The sequence below is a fragment of the Amblyraja radiata genome, chromosome 7 (assembly GCF_010909765.2).
Source record: "Amblyraja radiata isolate CabotCenter1 chromosome 7, sAmbRad1.1.pri, whole genome shotgun sequence".
Lineage (NCBI taxonomy): Eukaryota > Metazoa > Chordata > Chondrichthyes > Rajiformes > Rajidae > Amblyraja > Amblyraja radiata.
Window position 1 is genome coordinate 28,665,054 of NC_045962.1, and position 23,718 is coordinate 28,688,771.

Sequence of the window (23,718 nt, forward strand, 5' to 3'; positions counted from 1 at the left end):
GGTTGGACAGTTCTGCTCAACAGTTGGAATGGATAAGAATGGAGAAAGAGGATTGCGCCCCCTACGATCTAGGAGCGATCATTTTTTCCCCAATAAAGCTGAATAATATGTTATATAAGAAGAATCCAATTATACAAAATACAATACGAATCTGGAAACAAATAAAATTAACTTTAAAATTAAGAAATTTATCAGTGTTAACACCAATAGTGAATAACCCAGTATTTAAACCATCTGGTATGGATAAAACATATAAACAATGGGAAAAAGTGGGAATTAAAAAGGTAGGTGATTTGTATGAATTGGGAAATTTATTATCATTTCAACAACTAAAATCAAAATTTAAATTGAATAACAATCAATATTTTAAATACCTACAGGTATGTGACTTTATGAAGAAATATATACCAAGATTCCAAAGTATAATTTTAGACCCACTGGAAGAAGTAATGAATATCAATGCGGAGTCAACAAAATTAATATCATACTTGTATAACAGTATTTTAAATATAGAATTACCATCAACAGAGGCAATTAGAGAAGACTGGGAAAAAGAATTAATGATAAAAATCTCAAAAGAAACATGGGAAAAATATTTGATACATATACATAAATGTTCGATCAATGCTAGACATAACTTAATTCAATTTAAAATATTACATAAATTATATTATTCCAAAACTAGGTTGAATAAATTTTATCCAAATATTTCTCCCATCTGTGATAAATGTCTTTCTCAAAATGCCAATATTACGCACTCATTTGTCTCTTGTTCAAAACTTTATAAATTTTGGTATGATATATTTGATATATTCTCAAAGCTATTTAAGACAAAAATGGAACCTAACACTGAAATGATTATATTTGGAGTAAGTGGAGATGGGAACAAATTAAATACACACCAAAACTCATTTTTCAATTATGGGTTAATAACAGCAAAAAAACTTATACTTAAATTTTGGGAAAATGCACCAACATTTAAAATGTGGATCAGTAATATGCTGGACACAGCACATTTGGAAGAAATGAGTCTCCTCCCAATAGACAAACAAGACCTATTCTTAAGGAGTTGGTCCCCATTTATTGATTTCTTGGATTCATGTGGTGACATAGTATCATGAAAACCAACAGTTTCAGGTATGGGTGAAAGATGATTTAGAATATTAAAAAAAAAAAACATCTCACTGTGGCAATGGAATAATCTCCCTCCTGCTTTCCTTCTTCACTTATTCCTTCTCTTTCACTTTTTCTTTATTGGTTTTTCACCCACACTCACTAATCTATTCTTCACTTTTCACAACCTCTTTTTCTTCTCTCCTTTCTCACTTCTCTCTTTAAAAAAAAAAAGGAAAGATGTACAGAGAATGTAATATGTTAACATCGTTTTTGTACCAATGCATTGTACTCACTTCTAATAAATAAATTTTTTTTTTTTTAAATCAAAAAAAAATCAAACGCGCTCCCTAACATAATTCACTTCACTGCCTTCTTACTTGAAGCCCTCGCAAAACTTACTGCAATACTAATAAAGTTTCCAGGTGTAAATAAAGGAGAGGTAAATATGTTTTGTTTCCTACAGGAGGTATAAACTGTTATTTACCTTGTTGATGTGTTGAAGTGTGACAGATGCTATTTGATCCAGCAGACCAGTATGAAGGCAATTTGTTTTGGTTAGAAACAGAGCTAATTCAGCAACATTGGACCAAGTTATTTGTCCTTTCAGTCGTTCAAAGCTTGCCATTGTTTCTTCTGCAAGAACTTCTTCAAACCATTCTCCACCAACATATTTAAGCTCTTCTAGCAATAGATCCAAGTCATTTGCCTTTTGTAGTCTCTCCAAGCCACACATATTTAATTTTTGAAGAAGCTTCACATGCACTGCTGCTGTACTAGGCTGGTATGAGGAGCCATTCCGTACCCACTTAGTAATGGCGATAGCAAATGCATTCAAGTCACTTAAGTTGCACTGAGGCAAGACATCATCAATACGTGCAGGAATCAAGTGATCAGTTCGTGGAGAAGGAAGCTGGGAGAGGACACGTGTTAACATGGATATCTCATAGGGGACAACACTGACATGAAGATAGCTGGAAAACAAAAACAAAAATGACAAAAAAAGAGTATTTCAATATTATCAATGTGCTAGCAGCTTTCCAGTGTGTGCTCATTAACGATGGGAAACATCCAATCGTTAAATATGCAAACCTGTTCTGCAATAATTTTCAAATTAAAAACAAGTTATTCATATTTACTGCGCTGAAGGAGATGAAGCAAGGCAAACCATGACTGATTGTACAAAGCAACTCAATGTGCAAAGTACCCTACATCAGTGGTTCCCAACCTTTTTTAGTTCATGGCCCCCTTGGGCTCTTTAATTTTTCTGTGGCCCCCCCCTGACATTATTAGCGGAAGAAAAGTGGCCCCCTTCATTGAACCTGTGGCCCCCTAAATCCCCAAATTTTTCTGTGGCCCCCCTGAAATTTGCCATGGCCCCAGGTTGGGAATCACTGCCCTACATGAAGCATCTGATGATCACTAATCAATAATTACAATATACCCGATATGACTTCATTTTAATTATAATTTTAAGGTTAAGAAAATGTTAAGACATGCTTTGCTCTTCATCCAAATTTCAGCTAGTTACTTTAAAGAGACAATAATTCATCCTGTAGCATTAATGGAGTGTTCATCAAAGTTAATCTTCACTTACAAGAGAAACAGGCTAGTTGTACTAGCCATAACCACACCCTTTCAGTTGGCTCTACCACTATTTGTGTATTCATTCTTTCCTAATCTCCAGCTCTTGCTCTTTTCTCTCAATCTCTCCACCAGCCCATGCTCTCGGCACAATTTCGTAGTTCTGATGAAAAGTAATTAAACTTAAATTTTATCATTGCTTCACATTCCACAAATGATGTCTGACTTGCAGAATGCTTCCAACATGAATTGCTTTCTGTTTCTATTAAAGGTCTATACAACAAACATGTTGTAAACTTAGCTTATTTCGGTTATATTCAGTTTCTCCCTTGCAACTCTGCAGGCTGAACCAGATAGGTTTTAATTATGGCACCCTTTGTGTATATCATAGTAATTTTAGGAAAATAAAGTGTTGTATGTGTTATGAAAATATTGCTAAAAGGGTTTGCATGATTGTCCAAGATAACCAATTAGTACATTTTTGAATCATCCATTTAACTTGTCTTTCTCAAATATAACTCATACATAATCATGAAAATATGTGTAATAAGTAATTTTTCCAATATTCATTTTACCGTATTAACATTTGCCTCAATTCTGCATATAGCTCTGGTTTTTGGCAATGAAGTGACAGTAAAGCCTGCGTTATTTTTGCAGCATCCAATGGCTTGTACATATCCAAATGGTTGGACAAAGTTGATGCAACTCTAAACAAGGAGAGAGAAAATGAGGAGATTAAAGATGATTATAAAACATATGGAGTCAATATATCGGATGCAAATCTTTACATTATGTTTTACTGTGATCTTACTTACTGCTGAATTAGTTGTGGATTTCTGCATTCCATCTCTGCCATGGTCTCTATTACTGCTAATGTTTGCGATGGGCTAAATTCTTCAACCATTAACAAGGCAGCAGATTCAAGTCTTTATGACAGGATAGTAGGGAGGAAGTGGGGAAAAAAAGGTCTGATGTAAATCTGTTAACTGTGCAAGCCAAAACATAATTACATAGTTTGATATCTTTGAATTACATATTTTACCACATTTCTAATCAATTGAAATGAGGGGATGATAAATGTACATTAATTAGTTATAAACAAATATACTGTTTCCATTCGTTTTTGCAGCGATTTACGTTCAGAATGGACAAGATGATGAAATAAACATCAAGGAGGAATCATTTACACTGAATATTAAGAGATTTTTTTTCACAAGAGTGAAAGAAATACTGAAGCTAAACAATACAACAGATTCTTCTTATACAATAAAAACATAGCAGAATATTTGGATGGCAGAATTGGCAAAGATGGTAACATACCTTTTCCTGACCACTGTCCCCGACAAAGGTCCTAAAACTGCAAAAAGTCTAACAAAACTTGTGGGATCAGTTTGAGTATTAATAAGTTCAATAAGTCTCCACTTAACAGCGAGCCGAAAGTCACAATTGTTGAAATGTAGAGACTGGTACACTCCAAGGATAATGCTTATATTATCAGCATCCAAGCCTTTTATGCTCTGAAGAAATATCGCATTGCATTTTTCCAACAAAGGACGATAGCTGAACTTCACATTGCGTAGAAATTGTACAATTCGGCGCGAATTGTTAAACTGAGAGGTGTACCCAGTGTCCAGTAGAAATTCGGCCTTTTCTATTAAACGATTCCGAAAGCATTTGGAGATCAAAGCAGAGATGCTTAACATTAATGATGAAAGTATTCTATTCAACAGAAAAACATAATTAGCTATGACAGAAATAATATTTTCAAATTAATTGTCATGTACAATATTTCATCTTCCATAATACAAGAAAATGTGCAGATTTTTTTTCTGTACTGAGTATTTAGTAAATGAAGTAAATATTAATTGGAGTTCTACAGAAAACTATGAATGCATTTTTAAATTCTGCACAAAAATTACGTTAAAATATCTGTTATATGAAAATAATGCTGATTTTGTGTATATGATCAACATATATCACTTCCAAAGATCATATTTATAAGCAGTGATTCCATTGTCTGGCAACAGTCTTCTATGTTTTGGAGCAAACAAAAATCCTAAACAATTTGATATTCGACAAGAACACTACCCAAAAATATGATACATGACCTCCAGTGGTATCTGTCTGGAGTTTGCACGTACACCCTGTGACCGTGTGGGTTTCCTCTGAGTATTCCCGTTTCCTCCCATTATAAGGGATGAGGTTACGGTGTACTTAGAAGGTCACAATAAAATAGGCCAAAGTCGGCATATCTTTATGAAGGTAGAGGACTTGTCTGATAAATTTGCTGGAATTCTTTGAAGAAGTAAATAGCAGGACAGACAAAGCTCAGTAGATGTTGTTTACCTAGATTTTAAGAAAGCCTTTACGGGAGGCTGCTAAGGAAGATGAGAACACCTGGGCAGATACCAGCAGAAGGCAAAGAATGGCAATAAAGGGTCCTTTTTCTGGTTGGATGACAGTGACTAGCGGAGTTCCGCAGGCTTGGTGCTGGGGCTGCTGCTCTTCATGTTGCAGGAAGCAGTAACTCTGCAAAGGACTAGGATAGGTTGGGAGAGTGGGCTGATAGGGTTAGGGTTAGTGTAGCGTAGTAAAGTGTGGAGTCATGCTTTTTTGTAGTAGGAATAAAGGCGTAGATTGTTTTCTATATGGGGAGAGAATGCAGAAATCAGAGGTGCAAAGGGACTTGGGAGTACTGGTGCAGGATTCCCAAAAAGTTAATTTGCAAGTCGAATCGGTACTAAGAATGCAAATGCAATGCTAGCATTTATTTCAAGAGGGCTTGTATACAAAAACAGGGAATGCCGAGGCTCTATAATGCGCTGGTCAGGCTGCATTTGGACTATTGTCAGCAATTTTGGGCACCATATCTGAGGAATGATGTGCTGGCTCTGGAGAGGGTCCATAGGATGTTTACAAGAATGATCCCAGGAATGAGTAGGTTAACATATGATGAGCGTTTGAAGGCACTAGGCCTACACTTACTGGAGTTTAGAAGAATGAGGGGGGACCTCATTGAAATGTACAGAATATTGAAAGGCTTGGATAGAGTGGATGTGGAGTGTATGTTTGCACTAATGGGAACGTCCAAGACTTGAGGTCATAGCCTCAGAATTAAAGGACATTCTTTTAGGAAGGAGATGAGGAGGAATTTCTTTAGTCAGAGGATGGCGAATCTGTGGAATTCTTTGTCATAGAAGGCTGCTGAGGCAAAGCCAGTGGATATATTTAAGGCTGAAATAGATAGATTCTTGATTAGTACGGGTGTCAGCGGTTACGAGGAGAAGGTAGGAGAATGGGGTTAGGAGGGAGACATAGATCAGCCATAATTGAATGGCGGAGTACTTGATGGGCTGAATGGCCTAATTCCGCTCCGATCACGTATGATCTTATGATCCCAAAGAGGTGCAGGTTAGTTGGTTAATTGGCCTCAGTAAAATTATCTGTGTTGGGAGTGGATGAGAAAGTGAGGATACAAAGAACTAATGTGAAGATTGATGGTCGACATGGACTCGATAGGCTGAAAGGCCTGTTTCCATGCTATACCTCTAAGGACAGCGCAACTAGGTGAAGTTGAGGCCATTGTTGGCCTCAACGTCACTTTCCTGCCTGATATCCATGAGCTTTCAGCTGCAACCCTCCATGATGTAATTCTTCCTTATCTCAATCTTTAATGGGCATCCTTTTATCCAGTGAACTCCCCCCATCCCCCCTCCACCTCAAGCAATGAATTACTTTCAAGTGCAGGTGACAAAACCTGAAGCCAATGTGAGATTATTGACAATATATCCTGCTAACATAAGAATGAACAAATGGCATACTTGCCTATTAACATTTACCTTGCATCATATATAGATTCCAACTTCCTGCTAACAATATCGGCAATTTCTCCCATCAGTGGACTATGATATAAATGCTGATCTGTCAAACATACAGCAAACTTGGATAACATAGGCATACCAAATCTGTTATAAGAAAAACAGCATAATTAATTGTGGTCTTCAAAAAAATACAAGGCACAATTAGTGTAGTTGGAGGAGGCAACATGTTCCTGTGAATCTTATGTGAGATTGTTAGGGTCTTATATCTGCCCGCAACTTCATCCCCAAAGCATTTACTTCTCCCGCAGAACATCTCTCTCAGACTTGAATATTTTAAATTACTACTCCTCGGGGTAATAGATTCCAAAGATTCATAATCTTCTGAGGGAAGACGTTTCTCTCCATTCCCAAGCTGAGTAGTCAACAGTTTACCCTGAGTTTCTGCTCCTCTAGTTCTTGATTCCACTACCAGTGGATCCATCCTCAGAGCATTTACCCTATCAAGCCAACTCGGAGTCTTACATCATTCTAAACGAGCACATATTCTAAACCTCAATGAGTATGTAGTCATTTTGTTTAATCTATCCTCATAAAACAATTGCCCCATCCCCCAAATTAATCTGCTGTACGCTTGCTGCAGTTCCTACGAGGGATGTATATGCTTTCCTAAATAAGGAGACCGATAAAATACAGAAAGCCTAAGCGTGGTCTCAGTAAAGCCCAGAGCAATAGCAGCAAGACTTTCTTACCCATGTACTCTTTTGCTACTGCAATCAAGGTCAGTATCCTAATTGCCTTCCTTAATTGATTACCTGAATATATTTTGTTTCTTGAAAAAGTGCACCAGAACTCCCTCAGTTAAGAGCTAAAAACCAAAAGCTGGAAGGACTCAGTGTGTCAGGCAGCATCAGAGGAGGGAATGGACAGACACATTTTGGGTCAGAGTTTCTCCAGCACTCTGTTTTTTGCTCAAGACTTCACCATCTGGAAGTTTCTTGTGTCAGCGACATCTAATATTCTCACACCATTAAACCTTTCTTTGTTTTCTGTTGGTGGTAAAGTTCACATTTTCATTATACCAAATCAGCCACCTTTTTGCCCATGAACAGGAAATAGTGGCCATTCAATTCATTCGACCTCCTGCTTCATTCTACAAGATCTCACTTGATTCCCTTAATATCCAATCATCTATCAATCTCTGTATTGAATATAGCTAGAAATAGAGTTTCTTAGATTGCAAATTTGGGTTGAAATTTTGGTCACGCTAATTCTTAACGACATCTGATGCCTTCAACACTAGTTACCTCTACACAATTTCTTTCCACTTTCAAGAAGTCTTGTCCAGAATGTTTTGTATGTCATGTGCACCGGATATGAATTGGAACAGTGAAATTCTTACTTGCTAAATGAGATATTTCAGATTATATATTGGTTGTATAGAATAGAGAATATCTCTATGTAACTAAAAGTCTTTGTCTTGTTTGTGTGTGTGCCCACGATGTGTCAATCTGGTTTTCCTATCTTCTTCCAAATGCTGGGCCACAGCCTTCCCATTTTCACATATCCTACTCACATTTTCCCTGGTGTGGTGATAAACATCTTCCAGTCGCATTCCCACCTATATTTCCGAAGTTATTAATCCTTTACATTTCAAAAACAGCCCCAAAAACTCACCCATGTCTCTCTCTCCCTCTACCCACCTCCCTCTCTGCTCCTCTCCCTCTCTACCCCCTCCCTCTACTCTCACTCTTTACTCCCCTCCCCACCCTCTCTTCCCCCTCCCCCTCACTCTCTACCTCCCTGCCCCTCCCTCTCTACCCCCCCTCTCTATCCCCTCACTCTGAACCCCCTCTCCCTCTTAAACCCCCTGCCTCTCTACCCCGCCTCCCTCTCTACCCCGCCTCCCTCTTGGTTCTTGGTTTCTTGATCCTCCAAAATATTCCAAATGAAATTTAAACTGGAGGTGGTGAAGGGAGGACTTAAGCCAGAAAGGGTTATTGGGAAGAAAGAGCTACTTTAAATTTAGTTGCATCTGGTTGGGTAACTATAGTTGGGTGGAGATTATTCCATGCTTTAATTGTGCGGGGGAAGAACAAATTGCTGTATACATCTGTCTTTGTAGCTGGGATCACAAATTGGATCGAATGCCCTCGTCTGCTCCTAATTGGTTTGGGTTTGGTGTAGGTCTTGTAGTCTATGTCGAGCTGACCATTTAACATTTTGTAAAAACAGGTCAAACGGTGAGCTTCACGTCTGTCTTGGAGAGGGTTCCATCCCAGAGAATTCCGAAGTTTGGTGACACTCGCTTCTCTCTCATAGGTGTTAGTAACAAATCGAGCTGCTTGTCTTTGGACACGTTCGATGGAAGAAATGTTTTTATTTGTGTATGGGTCCCATGCTGCAACTGCGTAGTTCAAATGAGGTCTAACGAGGGTGAAGTATAGCTTCTCCTTGACAGAAGTTGAACAATGATGAAAGTTGCGCCTCAGAAAGTTTAGGTCACCTGTTGCTTTCACCGTTGCATGATGAGTCTGACCATTCCAACGCAGATCATTCTGCAATTTGATTCCAAGATACTTGGTTTGTTTGGATTCTTCAAGGGTGGCACCAAGTATATTGTAAGATGTTTCGCCTGGATTCCTCGTTCTGGTGACACGCATGGTTTCACATTTGGAAGGGTTGATCTGCATGCCCCATCTCTACTCCCCTCCCTCTCTAGGGATTGATAGGGTGAAGAGGAGGAGGAGAGAGTGGTGGGGGATGAGGAGAAATGAGCCGTGCCTGCGCAGTTGGGGGCTATGCGTGAGCGGTCCAATATTGCGTTGGGGGGACTGCTTTCGTTGGGGAAACGGGTGAGTGGTGGACAGGGTCTGCACTTGGTCTAGTAGTTACTAAATAAGGCGCACGCTTAAGGGCCTGTCCCACTTAGGCGATTTTTTAGGCAACTGTGGCAACAGTCAATGTTGCGGTATGTCGCCAGAAAAAACGGCTTTTTGCACCCACCCCACGACAATGTCCATGACAAGCTACCACCTAGTCGACGTCAAGCTACGACAAGCTACGTCAACTGGCGACACAATTCCTCGTGACTTGGGACGTCCACCTACGACAACCTTCGACCACACAGACGACAACCTACGACACTGGAAGTCAACCTACCTCCACTAGCAACAAGCTACGACAAGCTACCAACCCTGTCGGCTGCAAATGAAGACAACTGAATACTTCTCTTGACGCCGGAACTGTCGCCCGGTGACATAGGATAACGTAGGTTGGCACCAATGGAATTCACCAAGGTCATGACCCGGTGACAACCAACGTCACCTGGAGACTACATACAACAGCACCTACGACAGGAGAAGATAGGCAACGTCAAACCCACTGTCATCGAAAGGTTTTGAACATTTCAAAATCCAGCGGCGACAAGAAATAAGTAACGACACTTGAGGAGACGGTTAACGACAATACAGGCGTCACCCCGCGACCATGTGGCGACAACCTATTTTTCGTCTGTTGCCGAAAAAATCGCCTAAGTGGGGTAGGCTATTTAGTGTGCCTAATGTAGCGACTATTACCTCAAATGAAACAATGTTTTGAACATGAAGAAACTGCCAAGTACTTAACATTAAGGTCACATATTTTAAAACCAGATGCTTAAATGTTAATATTTTAATGTTAGCACTTTATTATATGCATGGTTTTTGAACAACTAATAATACACTGAATTTCAGTTATGTTTTTGTATATAAATGCTATAATGTTTTCAACTGGAATTACTATGACCAAACATTTAACTACAAGTCAATAAAGTACTAAATTTAAACATAAATTAAAAAATTACTAAAAGCATAATCAATAGAATAAAACTTTCCGCATTTACCTTTCAATTCTTCCCCAAGCCTCCATCACAAGTTGTTGGACTAGGGAATCATGTGGTTCAACATTCAACCTTTAATAAATGCACAAGTATATTGATGAGAACCATTATCTTGTAGACATATTGATTTAACATAATCAGACACAGCTTTCTGTTTATTTGGACTGTCTCTAATTTTTCAAATCACACCTTAATTGTTTGAAAGTAGGGCAAATGTGTGATTGACTGACTGTGTGATTGACATTCTCACAGGTAAGTCCTAAAGTTTGTTTTTTACAATTTGCTTGGAGGTTTTGGTTAGCATTCCATTGTTCCTCCTCAGACACCTCCATCATGGCTGATCAAGCCCAACACAAGTTTAAGAATCAGCACCTCAGGTACCCTGTTGTAGCACAGAGGAATCAACACTGGATTCAACAACTTCAGATAACTATTTGATGTCTAAACAGGTCAGTTTTTCCCTCAGTCAACAGATGCTGCTTGGTCTGTTGAAGATCTAAAAAATATATTTCATTTTGGACAGGCTGCAACTACCATGTTCTCTAGCTTTGTTTCAACTTTGTTTTTTCCTTCCCTCCTTCATTCTTATTAATTTCAATTTATTTGTACCTCGTCCAGCTAGATCAGCTATATTAAACAAATCGTCACTACCCTCTCTCAACCATCAGCATCAACATTTGAATAATTGAACCCTGCTTGGTAATCATCCTGTCATAGGATGTCATAAGATCGGTTTGTCCTCTCCACCTCTTCTCTGTTATTTAAGAATGCTAATTTTCTAACTTTTTCTGCTTCTGATGAAAGATCATCAAAATATATGTTAATTCTCTTTCCACAAATGTCATTCCATCTGCTGAGCATTTGAGACCAGTGAATCTTTACTGCACTTCAACTAATGTCAAGTACACCCTTTCTTAGGCAGGAGACAAAACCTGAACACAATACTCCAGAGGAGGTCTCACCAAAGCTCTAAAAAATTGCAGTACGAACTATATATGTACACTTGATTGCTCTAGGTATTTTTTATTCTTTTTCCAAAATTTAAAATTCTTCAGTGACTTTAGTTACCTCAGTGCATTGTACAACATATCCACCAGTGTTTCATCATCCATCTGGTCAATCTTGTTTTCTGCTAACACACGAAGAACCATGAACTGTGAGTGATTTCTGATGTAGTCTATACTCCTCAGTATCTGTGGCTTTTCCTTTTGAAATTGCCAGAGGAGTTCTGTTGCACGGCCCACATGCATCACTGCAAGTTTGGCTTTGTTTTTCCCAACCAGATCAAGTACTTGGTCCTCATTTGAACAGTTGTCTAGTTGATACCACAAAAAATCACTCCCCTTAACCCCTGGGTGGTAAAATCTCATTGAGAGGTAGTAAATGTGCTTGAACCGAAGCATTTTTAATGGAAGCATGATTTTGTACTCTTAAAAGTACATCATCCTTTAAATTTTCAAAACTAGCTATCAAAAAGTTTCTTTGATGTAATAAAAATGCATTTCTCCATACTCCAATAAAGTACACCTTTCATGGACCGTATAGGATATGTGCATTATCTGCAAAACAAAGAAATACAGTTAAGTGACAATAACATTTTTGTACATTTCTGAATTATTTAATTTTAAGTGATGGGCCAAATATCGTAGTTGACGCTGTCGACAAATTACAATCATTTTAGTGTTAGATTTGTTATTAGTGTAAGACCACAGGGCGATGAGTATGTGGAACAATTGCAAGAGGAAGCTTACGGAGGCAGGTACAATTACAAAGTTTAAAAGACATTTGGATAGATATTAACATAGAAAAGGTTCAGAGGGACCTGAGCCAAACTCAGGCAAATGGGACTAGCTGAGGCCAACATCTTGGTCAGTATGGTTATCCATATAATATAGTCAGAAAAACAAAGTGCTTTTGTAGCAATTAGAAGTATAGAAACATAGGCAAAAGACAAAGATAGAAGTTCAAAAATGATATGTCAGCTTCCTAAGTGGACAAAAATAGTGCTGTATCCCTGTCCATAATGATTTAACAAATTAGTCCTTTAAAGCAAGGTCCTCATTAAAAATATCATTAGAGGTGCAGACCAAATGTAATGCAGATATCAAATTATTGAACAAGGAGAATGGACGAGCAAGTGAAATTAGGAAGGTTTTTTTTTACAAATTCAAAAATCAAATAATCTGGATTTGCAGTTGCTATAGAATAGTTTGTTATATGACACAGAAAATCATGGAAAGCCACAAGTGAGAGTTACGTTTGGTTCAATATTTGGAATGGGTATAGATATTGAAACACTGGGCGTAAAGAGCCTGTCCCACTTACACGATTATTTCGGCGACTTGCCGGTACCCATCATAGTCGCAGCAGGTCGCCGAAAAATGTCAACATGTTAAAAATCCAGCGGTGACTAGAAAAAGATACGACTCTTTGGGCGACTACTCACGACCATACATGTCATGACATGTTGCCGGCAGTCGGCGAAAAAATCGTGGGATAGGCTCTTAAGTAAATATTTTGAATGGCATCCAATATGAAATAAAAGTTGGATTGAAACGGAATGAAATTCCTGCCAGATGACAAGAAAACCAGACAACATTATTTGTAAGACATAGGAAAATCAAGCTACAGACAAGATACGTAAGGTAATAGTTTCACAAAAAGACATTTTATGGAAAGTGTTTAAAATTAAGGCAGGAGCAGAAGTCATCCACGGAAGGATTTTTAGTGGCCAAGCAATTCAAATCTCAGCCGGCATCAGTTGTGTAATTGAAACTGGGAAAGTGGTACAACCACAATAGAAGTAACAGAGATCGCATCAAGTTTATTTATTTATTCCTTCATGGAATTTGGATATGATTATGCCACCATTTACAGCCCATCCCTATATGCACCCGGATGAAGGAAGCAATAAAGAGGCAACACTAGTGGGTCTGAGGGCACACATAGGCCAGGTAAAAATGCAGATAACCTTCAAGGTACATTTTTATAATCAAACTAGACTATGTGGGACCCGTTCGGAGGCCTGGTCCACCAACGCAACCCGTTCCCCAATGCAATATTCCACCACTAACCCGATCCCCCAATGCAATCCATCCTCCCAACGTAATATTGCACCACTCACGCATACCCCCCCAACTGCGCAGGCACGGCTCATTTCCCCTGATCCCCCAGCACTCCCCCTCCTCTCCACCCTGCGTCTTCTTTCCCCTCCTCCCTCAATCCCTCCCGCACCCATCCCTCCATCCTTTCCCCTACCCTCAGTCACTTCCTCCCTCCCTCCAATACTCCTCTCTCCTCCCTACCCCCGTCCTATCCCTCTATCCCCCACTCACCTCCCCCTATCCCTCCTGACCTCCCTCACTGCCTTCCTCTCCCTCTATTCCCCACGTTCTACCTCCCCCACTCCTCTCCCTCTATTCCCCCTCCTCCCCCAATCTCCTCACCTCCCCCACTTTCCCCCTCTCCCTTCCTACCCCTTCCTCTCATTCAATCCACCCACTCTCCATTCTCACCTCCCCAGGATCTTTCTCCTCTCCTCCTCCCCTCCCCCAATCCCTCCCTCACCTCTCCCTCCCTCTACACTCAGTCAATCCCTCCATAAAAAGCAGCATCTGCAGTTCCTACCTCCACAGGTCATTGTTAGCTGTGGTTTAGATCCCGTTGACTTGACGATTGGACCAGTTTGTATCGTTCGCGTGTGTGTTACTCAAACTCCACGCATATTGCTCGGCCACCCTGCAACCCGACTCTCCCTCCCACTGCTCACTCCGGCTCAGCTGTGGCTCGGCTCGTCCCCGTCCTGTCCGACCGACTACTGCTGCCGCTCGGCCCGTCCCAGCCCTGCCGTCCGCTGGCACCGCTCGGCCCGTCCCCGCCCTGCCCACCCACCTACCTGCTGGCTGTCGCGGCCGGGCCTGGCCGCTGGGGGGAGATGGAGTCAGTGTCCGTCACAGTGGGCACCACGAGTTTCGATAAACTAGTGGAGAAGATCTCCTCCGAGAAGGTCGTGACGGTGAGTTACCGCAACAGCGGCGGCGGAGGAGACGGACCCGGGGGGATGGGTAGACGGGACCGCCATTGCCGCAGAGGATGGGCAGGGGAGAGGGGTGAGTGATGAGGGAGAGAGAGATGGGACCAGGACCTCCACTGAACCCCCCGCCCCGCAGCCGTCGGTGGTGGTGGGGGAGATGATAGACAAGTTACTGTGAGGAGGGGAGAGAGGAGTTTGTGAGTGAGGCGGGACAGGGCGCCGCCGCTGGTGGGGCAGGAAGGAGCATTGCCATCCCGGCCGTGGCGTTGACTGATCGGAGAAGAGGCCAATCTGCGTGGCGCTGACTGAAGGAAACTGCGCACGCGGGGTTTTTACGTTTTTTAAACCTCGATAACTTTTACAATATACCACCGATCGGAACAAAACTTGTTGCACTAGCAGCACGGCGAATAACCTGGCGAAAAATTGTTGCGCTATAACCTGCCATTTTTGCGCAACAAGAAAACCCCGCAAACAGGAAGAGCAGAAGATCAGAGTTTTAGTTAAGTATAGATTGCAAGTACTCAGCACATCTGACATAATTTTGGAGGAAAACAATCAATATTTCAGGTCAAGTTCCCTTCATTAAAACTGTAAAAGTGAGAAGGCCAGTATGTTTTATGTTTCAGAGAGGTGATGGGTTAGAGTGAGCAGAGGGAAAGTCTGTGATAGAATGCAGACCAGATATCAAGGTAATAATTACTTTTAGAATCAGTCGTTGGATAAAAGCTGACACAAATTTAAAGAAATGCACCTCCACATGTGCAGAGAGAGAGAGAAAAGCTATCAGAAGTTGTTCATCATTATGCCTCGATGGTCTATCGCTATAAAAACATGGGGGGACACACAATCTCTTGGTGGCCGCGCGCGTGCAGGCGCATACACACACACGCGAGGCTTCAGCCGTGGGCCCTGTGGACGGCAACATCGGGAGCTGACCTGGTTGGTGACTCCAGCAACAGCAGCTTCGTACGCCCCGATTCGTGGGGCTTGAATCAGCTTCAACATTGGGATCCTCGATCGCCTCGACTCAGCAGTTTGACTTTAAGCCACGCGGGGCGATGAAAGGACCGCGAAGGGGCTGATTCAGCCCTTAGAAAGCGCCTGATATACGCTTAAATCTTTCAAAAGCTACAACGTGATAAATAACAAACAAATAAAACTGAAGCAAATAAAGGCAAACCGAAGAACCAACCTTGGAGGGGGGAGAGAAAGAGAGAGAGAGATGGTAAAAAAATACTAAATAACGTGAGTGAGTGTGAATGAGGGGCTTATCTGCAAGCCAGCCAGGAAACTCGTTTGACCGGAGCCCTTAATGACCTGACCCGTTTAAAGCCAATACCCGTTTAAATCTTTCCCATCCACTAATACATCCAATTAGTTCAAATGGTAATTGTACCCACATTGGACAGCTTTAAGAAATTTTCCGTGAATACCTTCAGTAATACTTGAAGGTCAAAATATAATTGGTGACACATTGTGTTAATACGGTTAATAGAGACATTTAACAAGCGCTTAACAATGACACCCCCATTGTCTCCGCGGAAAGCAAAGATTTTTTTTCACCGAATTTTAAAATATACGAATTACCAAACATGGGGGGGAATTGTCCCCCACCTCTCAAAACATGGGAGGGACGCGGACCACGATCCCACCCGGGATTTCCGCCCATTGATGGCTGCCTCACATCTATCTATACATAATGAAAACTCTGATCTTGTTATCTTCTGGTTTGCGCGGTCTTTCTATTAGCGCAAAAACGGTATGCGATAGCACTATGATTTTTTGCCAGCTTACTCGCCGTTCTCATGTGCTGTGAGTGCACTAAGTTTTGTTCCGATCGGTGGTCTAATGTAAAAGCGAGGTTTAAACAATCTTACAAACCGCGCGTGCACAGGTCGATCTCCTCTACTGTCACTCCGTGATACGGTCCGCCCCTTCCTGCGCCATTGCGTCTTTACTGGAGCTGAGGGAGGCTCTGGATGGCCGGCAGACGTCTCCAACCGGACACAATTTTCGGAGGGAGATTGGGTTGGTGACCCAGCCCGAAGCAGCCCAGCGTCGGAGACCCAATGAGAAGTGCAGTATGTTTTATGTTTCAGAGAGGTGAAGGGTTTGAGTGAGCAGAGGGAAAGTCTGTGATAGAATGGCCCAGGATCGGAGACCCAGCCCAGCCCAGCGTACGAGACCCAACCCAGCCCAGCGTCGGAGACCCAACCCAGCGTCGGAGACCTAACCCAGCCCAGCGTCGGAGACCCAACCCAGCCCAGCGTCGGAGACCCAACCCAGCCCAGCGTCGGAGACCCAACCCAGCCCAGCGTCGGAGACCCAACCCAGCCCAGCGTCGGAGACCCAACCCAGCCCAGCGTCGGAGACCCAACCCAGCCCAGCGTCGGAGACCCAACCCAGCCCAGCGTCGGAGACCCAACCCAGTCCAGCGTCGGAGATGTCGCCAAACGGAAAGCGGATACTCTGATCCCGGTGGAGAACGGGTCCCCATCGCACCGTCAGTTCCAGCCCCATCCCCTCTGGTCCCACTCGCTGGCTCCTGTGCCCTCCGCCGTGATACCACCTTCTCCCCCACAACCCCCGTTTTTTCTCTGAGCTCTCTGCCCCCTCCCACAACCCCCCTCCCCCACAACACCCCCCGGCCACACACCCTCCCCTACAACCCCCCCGCCCACAACCCACTACTCCCCGCAAATACACCCCCTCCCCCCAAAATCCTCCAACCCACATACATCCCTCCCCCCACCCACACAACCCCCTCCCCCCCCACAATCCTCCCTGCTCCCGCTCACACCCCCGTCCTCCACAACCACCCTGCCACAACAACCCCCCACCCCCGCAACCCCCTGTCCACACTCCCCCCCCCCCACTGCGGCTCCACACTCATTGCCCTCCTCCCCCCACTCCTCACCTCCCCTATCCCCCCCACTATCCCTCCTGACTTCCCTCACTGCCCACACATCCTTCCCTCACACGCCGCTCCCCACACCTCGCCCACAAAACCCCCCTCCCCCACACCTCACAGCGGTAGGCCATGCCAGTGACAGGCCACACCAGTGCTTGCCCCCCCCCCGACAGACCCTGCCTGAAGCCATCCACCTTCCTTGGCTCCAGGATGATCCCCGCCAGCCCCCGCCTGGGTACAGAACGCTCCCGCCTGACACTGTCCGCAGCTGCAGGATGCTCCCTATCGGTCCCCGCCTGAAGCCGGTGGGGAGTGGCAGCGATAGGCCACAGCAGCGACAGGCCACGGCAGCAGTAGGCCACGACAACGACAGGAGACGGCAGCGGCAGGCCAGGGCAGCAGTAGGCCACAGGAGCGCCCCCCCCCCCGCCTGAATCCGTCCCCTTCCCCTGGCTGCAGGATGCTCCCCCCCCTCCACCAGCCCCCGCCCAAAGCTGTCCCCATCCCCGGCTGCAGGAAGCCCCCCCGCCGGTCCCCGCTTGAAGCCGTCCCCCTCCCCCGGCTACAGAATTCTCCCCACCGGCCCCCGCCTGAAGCCATCCCTGTCCCCAGCTGCAGACCATTCGGACCACAATGTCCTACTAGCCCTCCGGAAACCAGTCCCTTCGGCCCACAACAACTGTACTAGTCCTCCAGAAAGCCCCTCCCCCCAACACCTAAAGCCCTCCCCCTCCCCCGGCTGCAGGACGCTCCCCCCTGGCCCGCAACAGAGGCCATCCCGTCCCGGATGCAGGACATTCCACCCTCCCCCAACAGTCCGCGCCTGAAGCCGTCCCACTCCACCAGGTGCAGGGTGCTGCCCCTCCCCCACTGGCCACTGACTGAAACCGTCCCCCTCCCCCGGCTGCAGAACGCAACAAGAGACGCAACACATCCCCCACACCCCTCCCCACTCTTCCCCCCCCCTCCTACACCCCCCCGCCCACACACACCCCCACGCCCCTCCTGTCACCCCATAGCCCCCTTCCCAGCAGATCGGGCAGTATCAGTGGAGGTAATGAACTGACAACTCCAATCAGTCTGATGAAGGGTCCCACCTGAAAAGTCATCTACCCATCTACTGCACAGATGTTGCCTACCCTGCATAGTTCCTCTAGCACTTTTCGTTTTGCAGCATCTAGTTTCTTGAGGCTGCAATTAATCTGATACTTTAAACTTTACATTTCCTCTCCTATACAAACGAAAAACCTGCACAAATGAGCCAACCAGTGAAAGTTTCAGTTTGTAATGGAGGTTTATTGACACAAGCAGCCTTGGTCTGAAGTGGATGTAAACGTGGGATAACACAGAACTAGTGTGAATTGGTGATGAATGGGCCTGAAGGTCGAAGGTCGAAGGGCCTGTTTCGATGGTGTATCTTTCACTCATTTAAAATAAACAAAGCAACCCCAGTAATTTTTTTAATAATCTTATATACATTTAAAATTGCTAGTGCGTCAGCACCTGTTCTTACACATGACACCATTGCCACACATATAGGGAGGTTGCATGGCAGTCGGGGACCCGTACTGTTGCTACGCTACGCCAACTGGAGTACATGCGATGAACTGCAGGTAAGCACATACCATTGTTTCCAGCGTAGCGGGCCTGCCGAAATTGTCAATTTTTGCGCTGTAAATAATTATGGAAATCGGGATAAACGTGAGAGACATTTATCCTACTTCAGAATTCCAAAAGTGAGGAGAAATTACGGTAGAAAATCGAGAGCTGAAGGGACAACAACAGCTAAAGTGTTTGGTGAACATTGGCCGTGCCGATATCGAGATTGAAAATATTGTGAATTATCGCGTTTGCTTACTGCATTTCATCAACTGTAAGGCATTATTTGTGTTTTTTCTTGATTCCTTCGGCATCTAAAAAGTTTCAGAAGTGGTAATTCTGGCTGTAAAATTTTTAAATTGCCCATGGTTCTCAAGTGGGTTTTGACTCCACAGTCAAAAAGGCACAACAGAGGATGTACACCCTACGGCAGCTGAGGAAGCACACAGGCAACGATGGCCCAATTCTACACGGCCATCGTAGAGTCTGTTCTCACCTTCTCCATCATCGTCTGGTTTGGCTCAGCCACCAAGCACGACACCTGGAGGCTGCAGCGAATCGTCCGATCAGCAGAGAAGATTATTGGCTGCCAGGAAGCGAGCGGGCAAGATCATCTCTGACCCCTCTCACCCTGGCCACAATCTCTTTGAATCACTTCCCTCTGGAAGGCGACTCCGGATTGTGAAAGTTGCCACAGCCAGATATAAAAACAGTTTTTATCCACGAGTAGTTGCTCTATTCAACAGCCAAAAATCTGTAGCCTCCCTTTCATCTGGTATTTTGTTGGTTCACAAGCTTGATCAATGGTGTTTTATCATTAATGTTTTATTATTACTAATGTTTAGTGTATTCTGAGTCATTCGTAACTGTCACTGTATGTCATGTTGTTACTTGTGGGCGGAGCACCAAGGCAAATTCCTTGTATGTGAATACTTGGTCAATAAACTTACCTACTTATTTACTTACATACAAAAAGAAAACGCCTCTGAAGCAAAATTTATCATAAAAAAAAAAAAATTGCAAACCATACGTGGGTTTTGAATTACATTTTACTCAGATGCAAGCCAATGGCATAATTGTTAGCTGTTAATTGGACATAATCAACCTCAGCAAATTGACAATATCCTATTGAAAGGGAGTGGGTGTTTAAGCTGTCAGGACATTTTATTATTTGCCAAAATATACATCTCAATAGCATAATGATAGAAAACTTACTTTTCCACACCACTCGTAAGTCTGGAGATTTTTTAAATTATAAATTTAGCTTCAGAAGCATTTTCTTTTTGCATGTAAAAACCCACTTCAGAACCATGGGCGATTTTAAAATTTTACAGCCAGAATTATCACCTCTGAAACTTTTTAGCTACCAAAGGAATCAAGAAAAAACACAAACAATGCCATACTGTTGATGAAATGCAGCGAGCAAACGCGATAATTGCCAATATTTTCAATCTCGATAACTGCATGGCCGTTCGCCAAGCACTTTAGCTGTCCCTTCAGCTCTCGCTTCGCTTTACCTTCATTTCACTTCACTTTTAGAATTCTGAAGTAGGATAGATGGCTCTCGCGGTTACCCCGACTTCCACAATTATTTACAGCGCAAAAATTCACCATTTTGGCGGTTTTTAACAGGTAGGAAAGTACGCGTTTCGTGTATTAACAACATATACCGGAAGCTGTGATGTCCTCCAGATGGATTGAACCTTCTGAATTTTGTAGTCGGCAGGGCAGTACCCTCCATATCGCCAACTTGGACAATTTAACATTTTTATCAAGCCAATTAACCTACAAACCTGTACTTCTTTGGAGTGTGGGAGGAAACCGAAGATCTCGGAGAAAACCGAATCAGATCACGGGTAGAACATACAAACTCCATACAGACAGCACCCGTAGTCGGGATCGAACCCGGGTCCCTGGCGCTGCATTTTGCTGTAAGGCAGCAACTCTATGGCTGTGCCACCGTGACTGCCCATTGGCCGGATTGAGCGGCTCCGTGCGTCAAGCCCTTTGACCCGGTGACCTTACGTGCAACCCCCCTATGGCCCCCAGAGGCGATATCTCTTCCCTTGTGCGAGGCATTTCCAACATGCTCTGTCCAGCAGTGGAAACACGTTACTTTGTGGTTCTTCACCCCTTTCCATATCCATTCCACCCATCCCACTATGTTCCACTCATTCCACTGACCCCACTACACCCCCTACCCCATGTACATCCAACTGCCCCCCATCCATTCCACCACACCCCATCAGATAAACCCCTACCCTATCTCCACTACCCACCCCCCACACCAGACAACCCCCGGCCTCCCGGTACCCTAACGCCTCCCGTGCCCGGAGTGTGGTGAACAAATGGCGGCTGCCTTGCGCCGCTGTCGCCAGCAGGCGGGAGGGAGGGAGGGATGCCGCGCCATCACCCCACCGTCGCCATCAGCCGACAGCGCCATCTTGAGAGCTCGACAAGGAGCCGCATCAACGGAATGTGGCGGCCTGTTGGCCGGAACCCGCCGGGTTGCTCCTTTATATCACACCCCGCATCTAACTCTCAATTTTCAATTTCCCTCTGCCCCCACAATAATAAAAGATGCGGGTTTTACCTGGCACAATTAGCTAGGCCGCGATCCGCGGTCTCAAGTAGCAATGGTGACGCCACACGACGCGTGCGCATCGGGCAAGATCCGTCGACCCGCGGCTTCCGCGCAACCGAACTTGACATCGGGGAGACAGAGATGGACGACGCGTTTGACCGACGTCGAGGGTGACCAATCGGAATACCGAGTGTGCGTTGGAAAGGGGCGGGCGATGTGTCTACGCGAATCAGAGCGGCAGGCAGGCAGGCGCGGGACGGAATGAATCAAGTGTGGTTGTCGCAGGACGGCGCTTGCTGAATTAGGACAACGTTGGTACAAATTGAGGCCGAGTGCGGGACCTAAGCAGGTTAAACCACCGGATCGGTGTTTAGGATCGCGGCCCATAGGGTCCCTCTGCTTTACCGAACCGTGGGGCGGACGTTAATTGGGCGAAATGTGAGTGTTTTGCCGATTTCAAGACGCCTGAAACCTCGGGTCTTGACTGGTGTTTTCTTTGCTGTCTGCATTTGCTCAAAATAATCTTTTAAAATTCAAGGGGAAAATATCTATTATTTACCAGGTGGCGATGGCGTAAACAACTTGCAGATTGTAAATAAACATCTTGTCTCTGTGAGCATGTTTGATTTCGTTTCGAAACTTCGGGTGATGAACTGATCTAATAGTCTCCTCAAAATATTCCAGTCCCATGCAAATCGGGCCAGCTTGGATGCATACTGCCCCAAAAGATAATGACGACGAGTTGACCGTAGGATGTTTTTTTTTTCAATCGGTGCAGGTAGAAACATGGAAACAGACAAATAGTTGCGAGCCAGCACCGCCATTCGATATAATCATGGCTGATCATCTAAAATCAGTACCCCGTTCCTGCTCCCTCCCCCCCCCCCCCCATATCCATTGATTTCTTTAGCCCTAAGAGCTAAATCTAACTATCTCTTGAAAACATCCAGTGAATTTGCCTCCACTGCCTTCTGTGGCAGAGAGTTCCACAGATTCACAACTTCCTGGGTGAAGAAGTATTTCCTCACCTCAGTCCTAAATAAACTGTAACCCCTGGTTCTGGACTCCCCCAACATTGGGAACATTTCTCTTGCATTTAGCCTGTCCGATTCTTTAAACATTTTTATATGTTTCTATAAGATCTCCTCTCATCCTAAATTCCAGTGAATACAAGCCCAGTTGACCCATTCCTTCATCAAATTAGGAGACCAAAATTGCACACAATACTCCAGGTGCGGTCTCACCAGGGCCCTGTACAACTGCAGTAGGACCTCCTTGCTCCTAAACTCAAATCCTCTTGCAATGAAGGCCAACATGCCATTAGCTTTCTTCACTGCCTGCTGATACCTGCATGCTTATTTTCAGTGACTGATGTACACGCACACCCAGGTCTCGATTCACCTCCCCGTTTCCTAATCTGACACCATTCTGATAATAATCTGCCTTCCTGTTCTTGCCACCAAAGTGGATAACCTCACATTTATCCACATTATACTGCACCTGCCCATTCATCCAACCTATCCAAGTCACCCTGCAGCCTCATAGCATCCTCATTGCAGCTCGCACTGCCACCCAGCTTTGTGTCATCCGCAAACTTGGAGATGTCATATTTAATTCCCTTGTCTAAATCGTTAATATATATATTGTAAAATTTGCGGCATTGCGGCACCCCACTTAGTCCCTGTCTGCCATTCTGAAAAGGACCCGTTAATTCCTACTCTTTGCTTCCTGTCTGCCAACCAGTTCTTTATCCATGTCAATACCCTACCCCAATACCATGTGCTCTAATTTTGCACACTAATCTGTTGTGTGGGACCTTGTCGAAGGCTTTTTGAAAGTCCAGATACACCACATCCACTGGCTACATCTACTTGTTACATCCTCAAAAAAATCCAGAAGATTAGTCAAGCATGATTTCCCCTTCATAAATCTATGCTGACTTTGACCGATCCTGTCACTGCTTTCCAAATGCGCTGCTATAACATCGTTAACAATCGACTCAAGCATCTTCCCCACTACCGATGTAAGGCTAACTGGTCTATAATTCCCAGTTTTCTCTCTCCCTCCTTTCTTAAAAAGTGGGGTTACATTGGCTACCCTCCAGTCCACAGGAACTGATCCAGAGTCGAGAGAACATTGGAAAATGATCGCCAATTAATGCATCCACGATTTCTAGGGCCACCTCCTTGAGTA

The 23,718-nt window shown here is 44.2% G+C and overlaps 2 protein-coding genes across 5 annotated transcripts in view; one reads left to right on the forward strand and one right to left on the reverse strand.

Annotated features, from left to right (window-relative positions):
* fastkd1 (FAST kinase domains 1) overlaps nucleotides 1–21,659 on the reverse strand; it is a 44,127-nt gene extending 22,468 nt beyond the window's left edge. The window contains exons 1-8 of one of the 3 annotated variants that reach the window (XM_033023972.1): nucleotides 21,535–21,659; nucleotides 11,464–11,954; nucleotides 10,399–10,467; nucleotides 6,537–6,662; nucleotides 4,018–4,416; nucleotides 3,513–3,623; nucleotides 3,273–3,404; nucleotides 1,601–2,087 (exon numbers count right to left, since the gene is read on the reverse strand). In XM_033023972.1, the coding sequence (XP_032879863.1) occupies nucleotides 1,601–2,087; nucleotides 3,273–3,404; nucleotides 3,513–3,623; nucleotides 4,018–4,416; nucleotides 6,537–6,662; nucleotides 10,399–10,467; nucleotides 11,464–11,813 (1,674 nt within the window). In that variant the 5' untranslated portion in view covers nucleotides 11,814–11,954; nucleotides 21,535–21,659. Of the gene's footprint in view, nucleotides 1–1,600; nucleotides 2,088–3,272; nucleotides 3,405–3,512; nucleotides 3,624–4,017; nucleotides 4,417–6,536; nucleotides 6,663–10,398; nucleotides 10,468–11,463; nucleotides 11,955–21,534 lie in introns of those variants that run through there. The other 2 variants (XM_033023971.1, XM_033023973.1) reach the window with 2 other exon arrangements.
* Nucleotides 21,660–21,775: 116 nt separating this feature from the next.
* Nucleotides 21,776–23,718, forward strand: part of ppig (peptidylprolyl isomerase G) — a 44,681-nt gene continuing 42,738 nt past the window's right edge. For both annotated transcript variants that reach the window (XM_033023969.1, XM_033023970.1), the window contains exon 1: nucleotides 21,776–21,963. The gene's annotated coding sequence lies outside the window, so the exon portion shown is untranslated. The remainder of the gene's footprint in view (nucleotides 21,964–23,718) is intronic.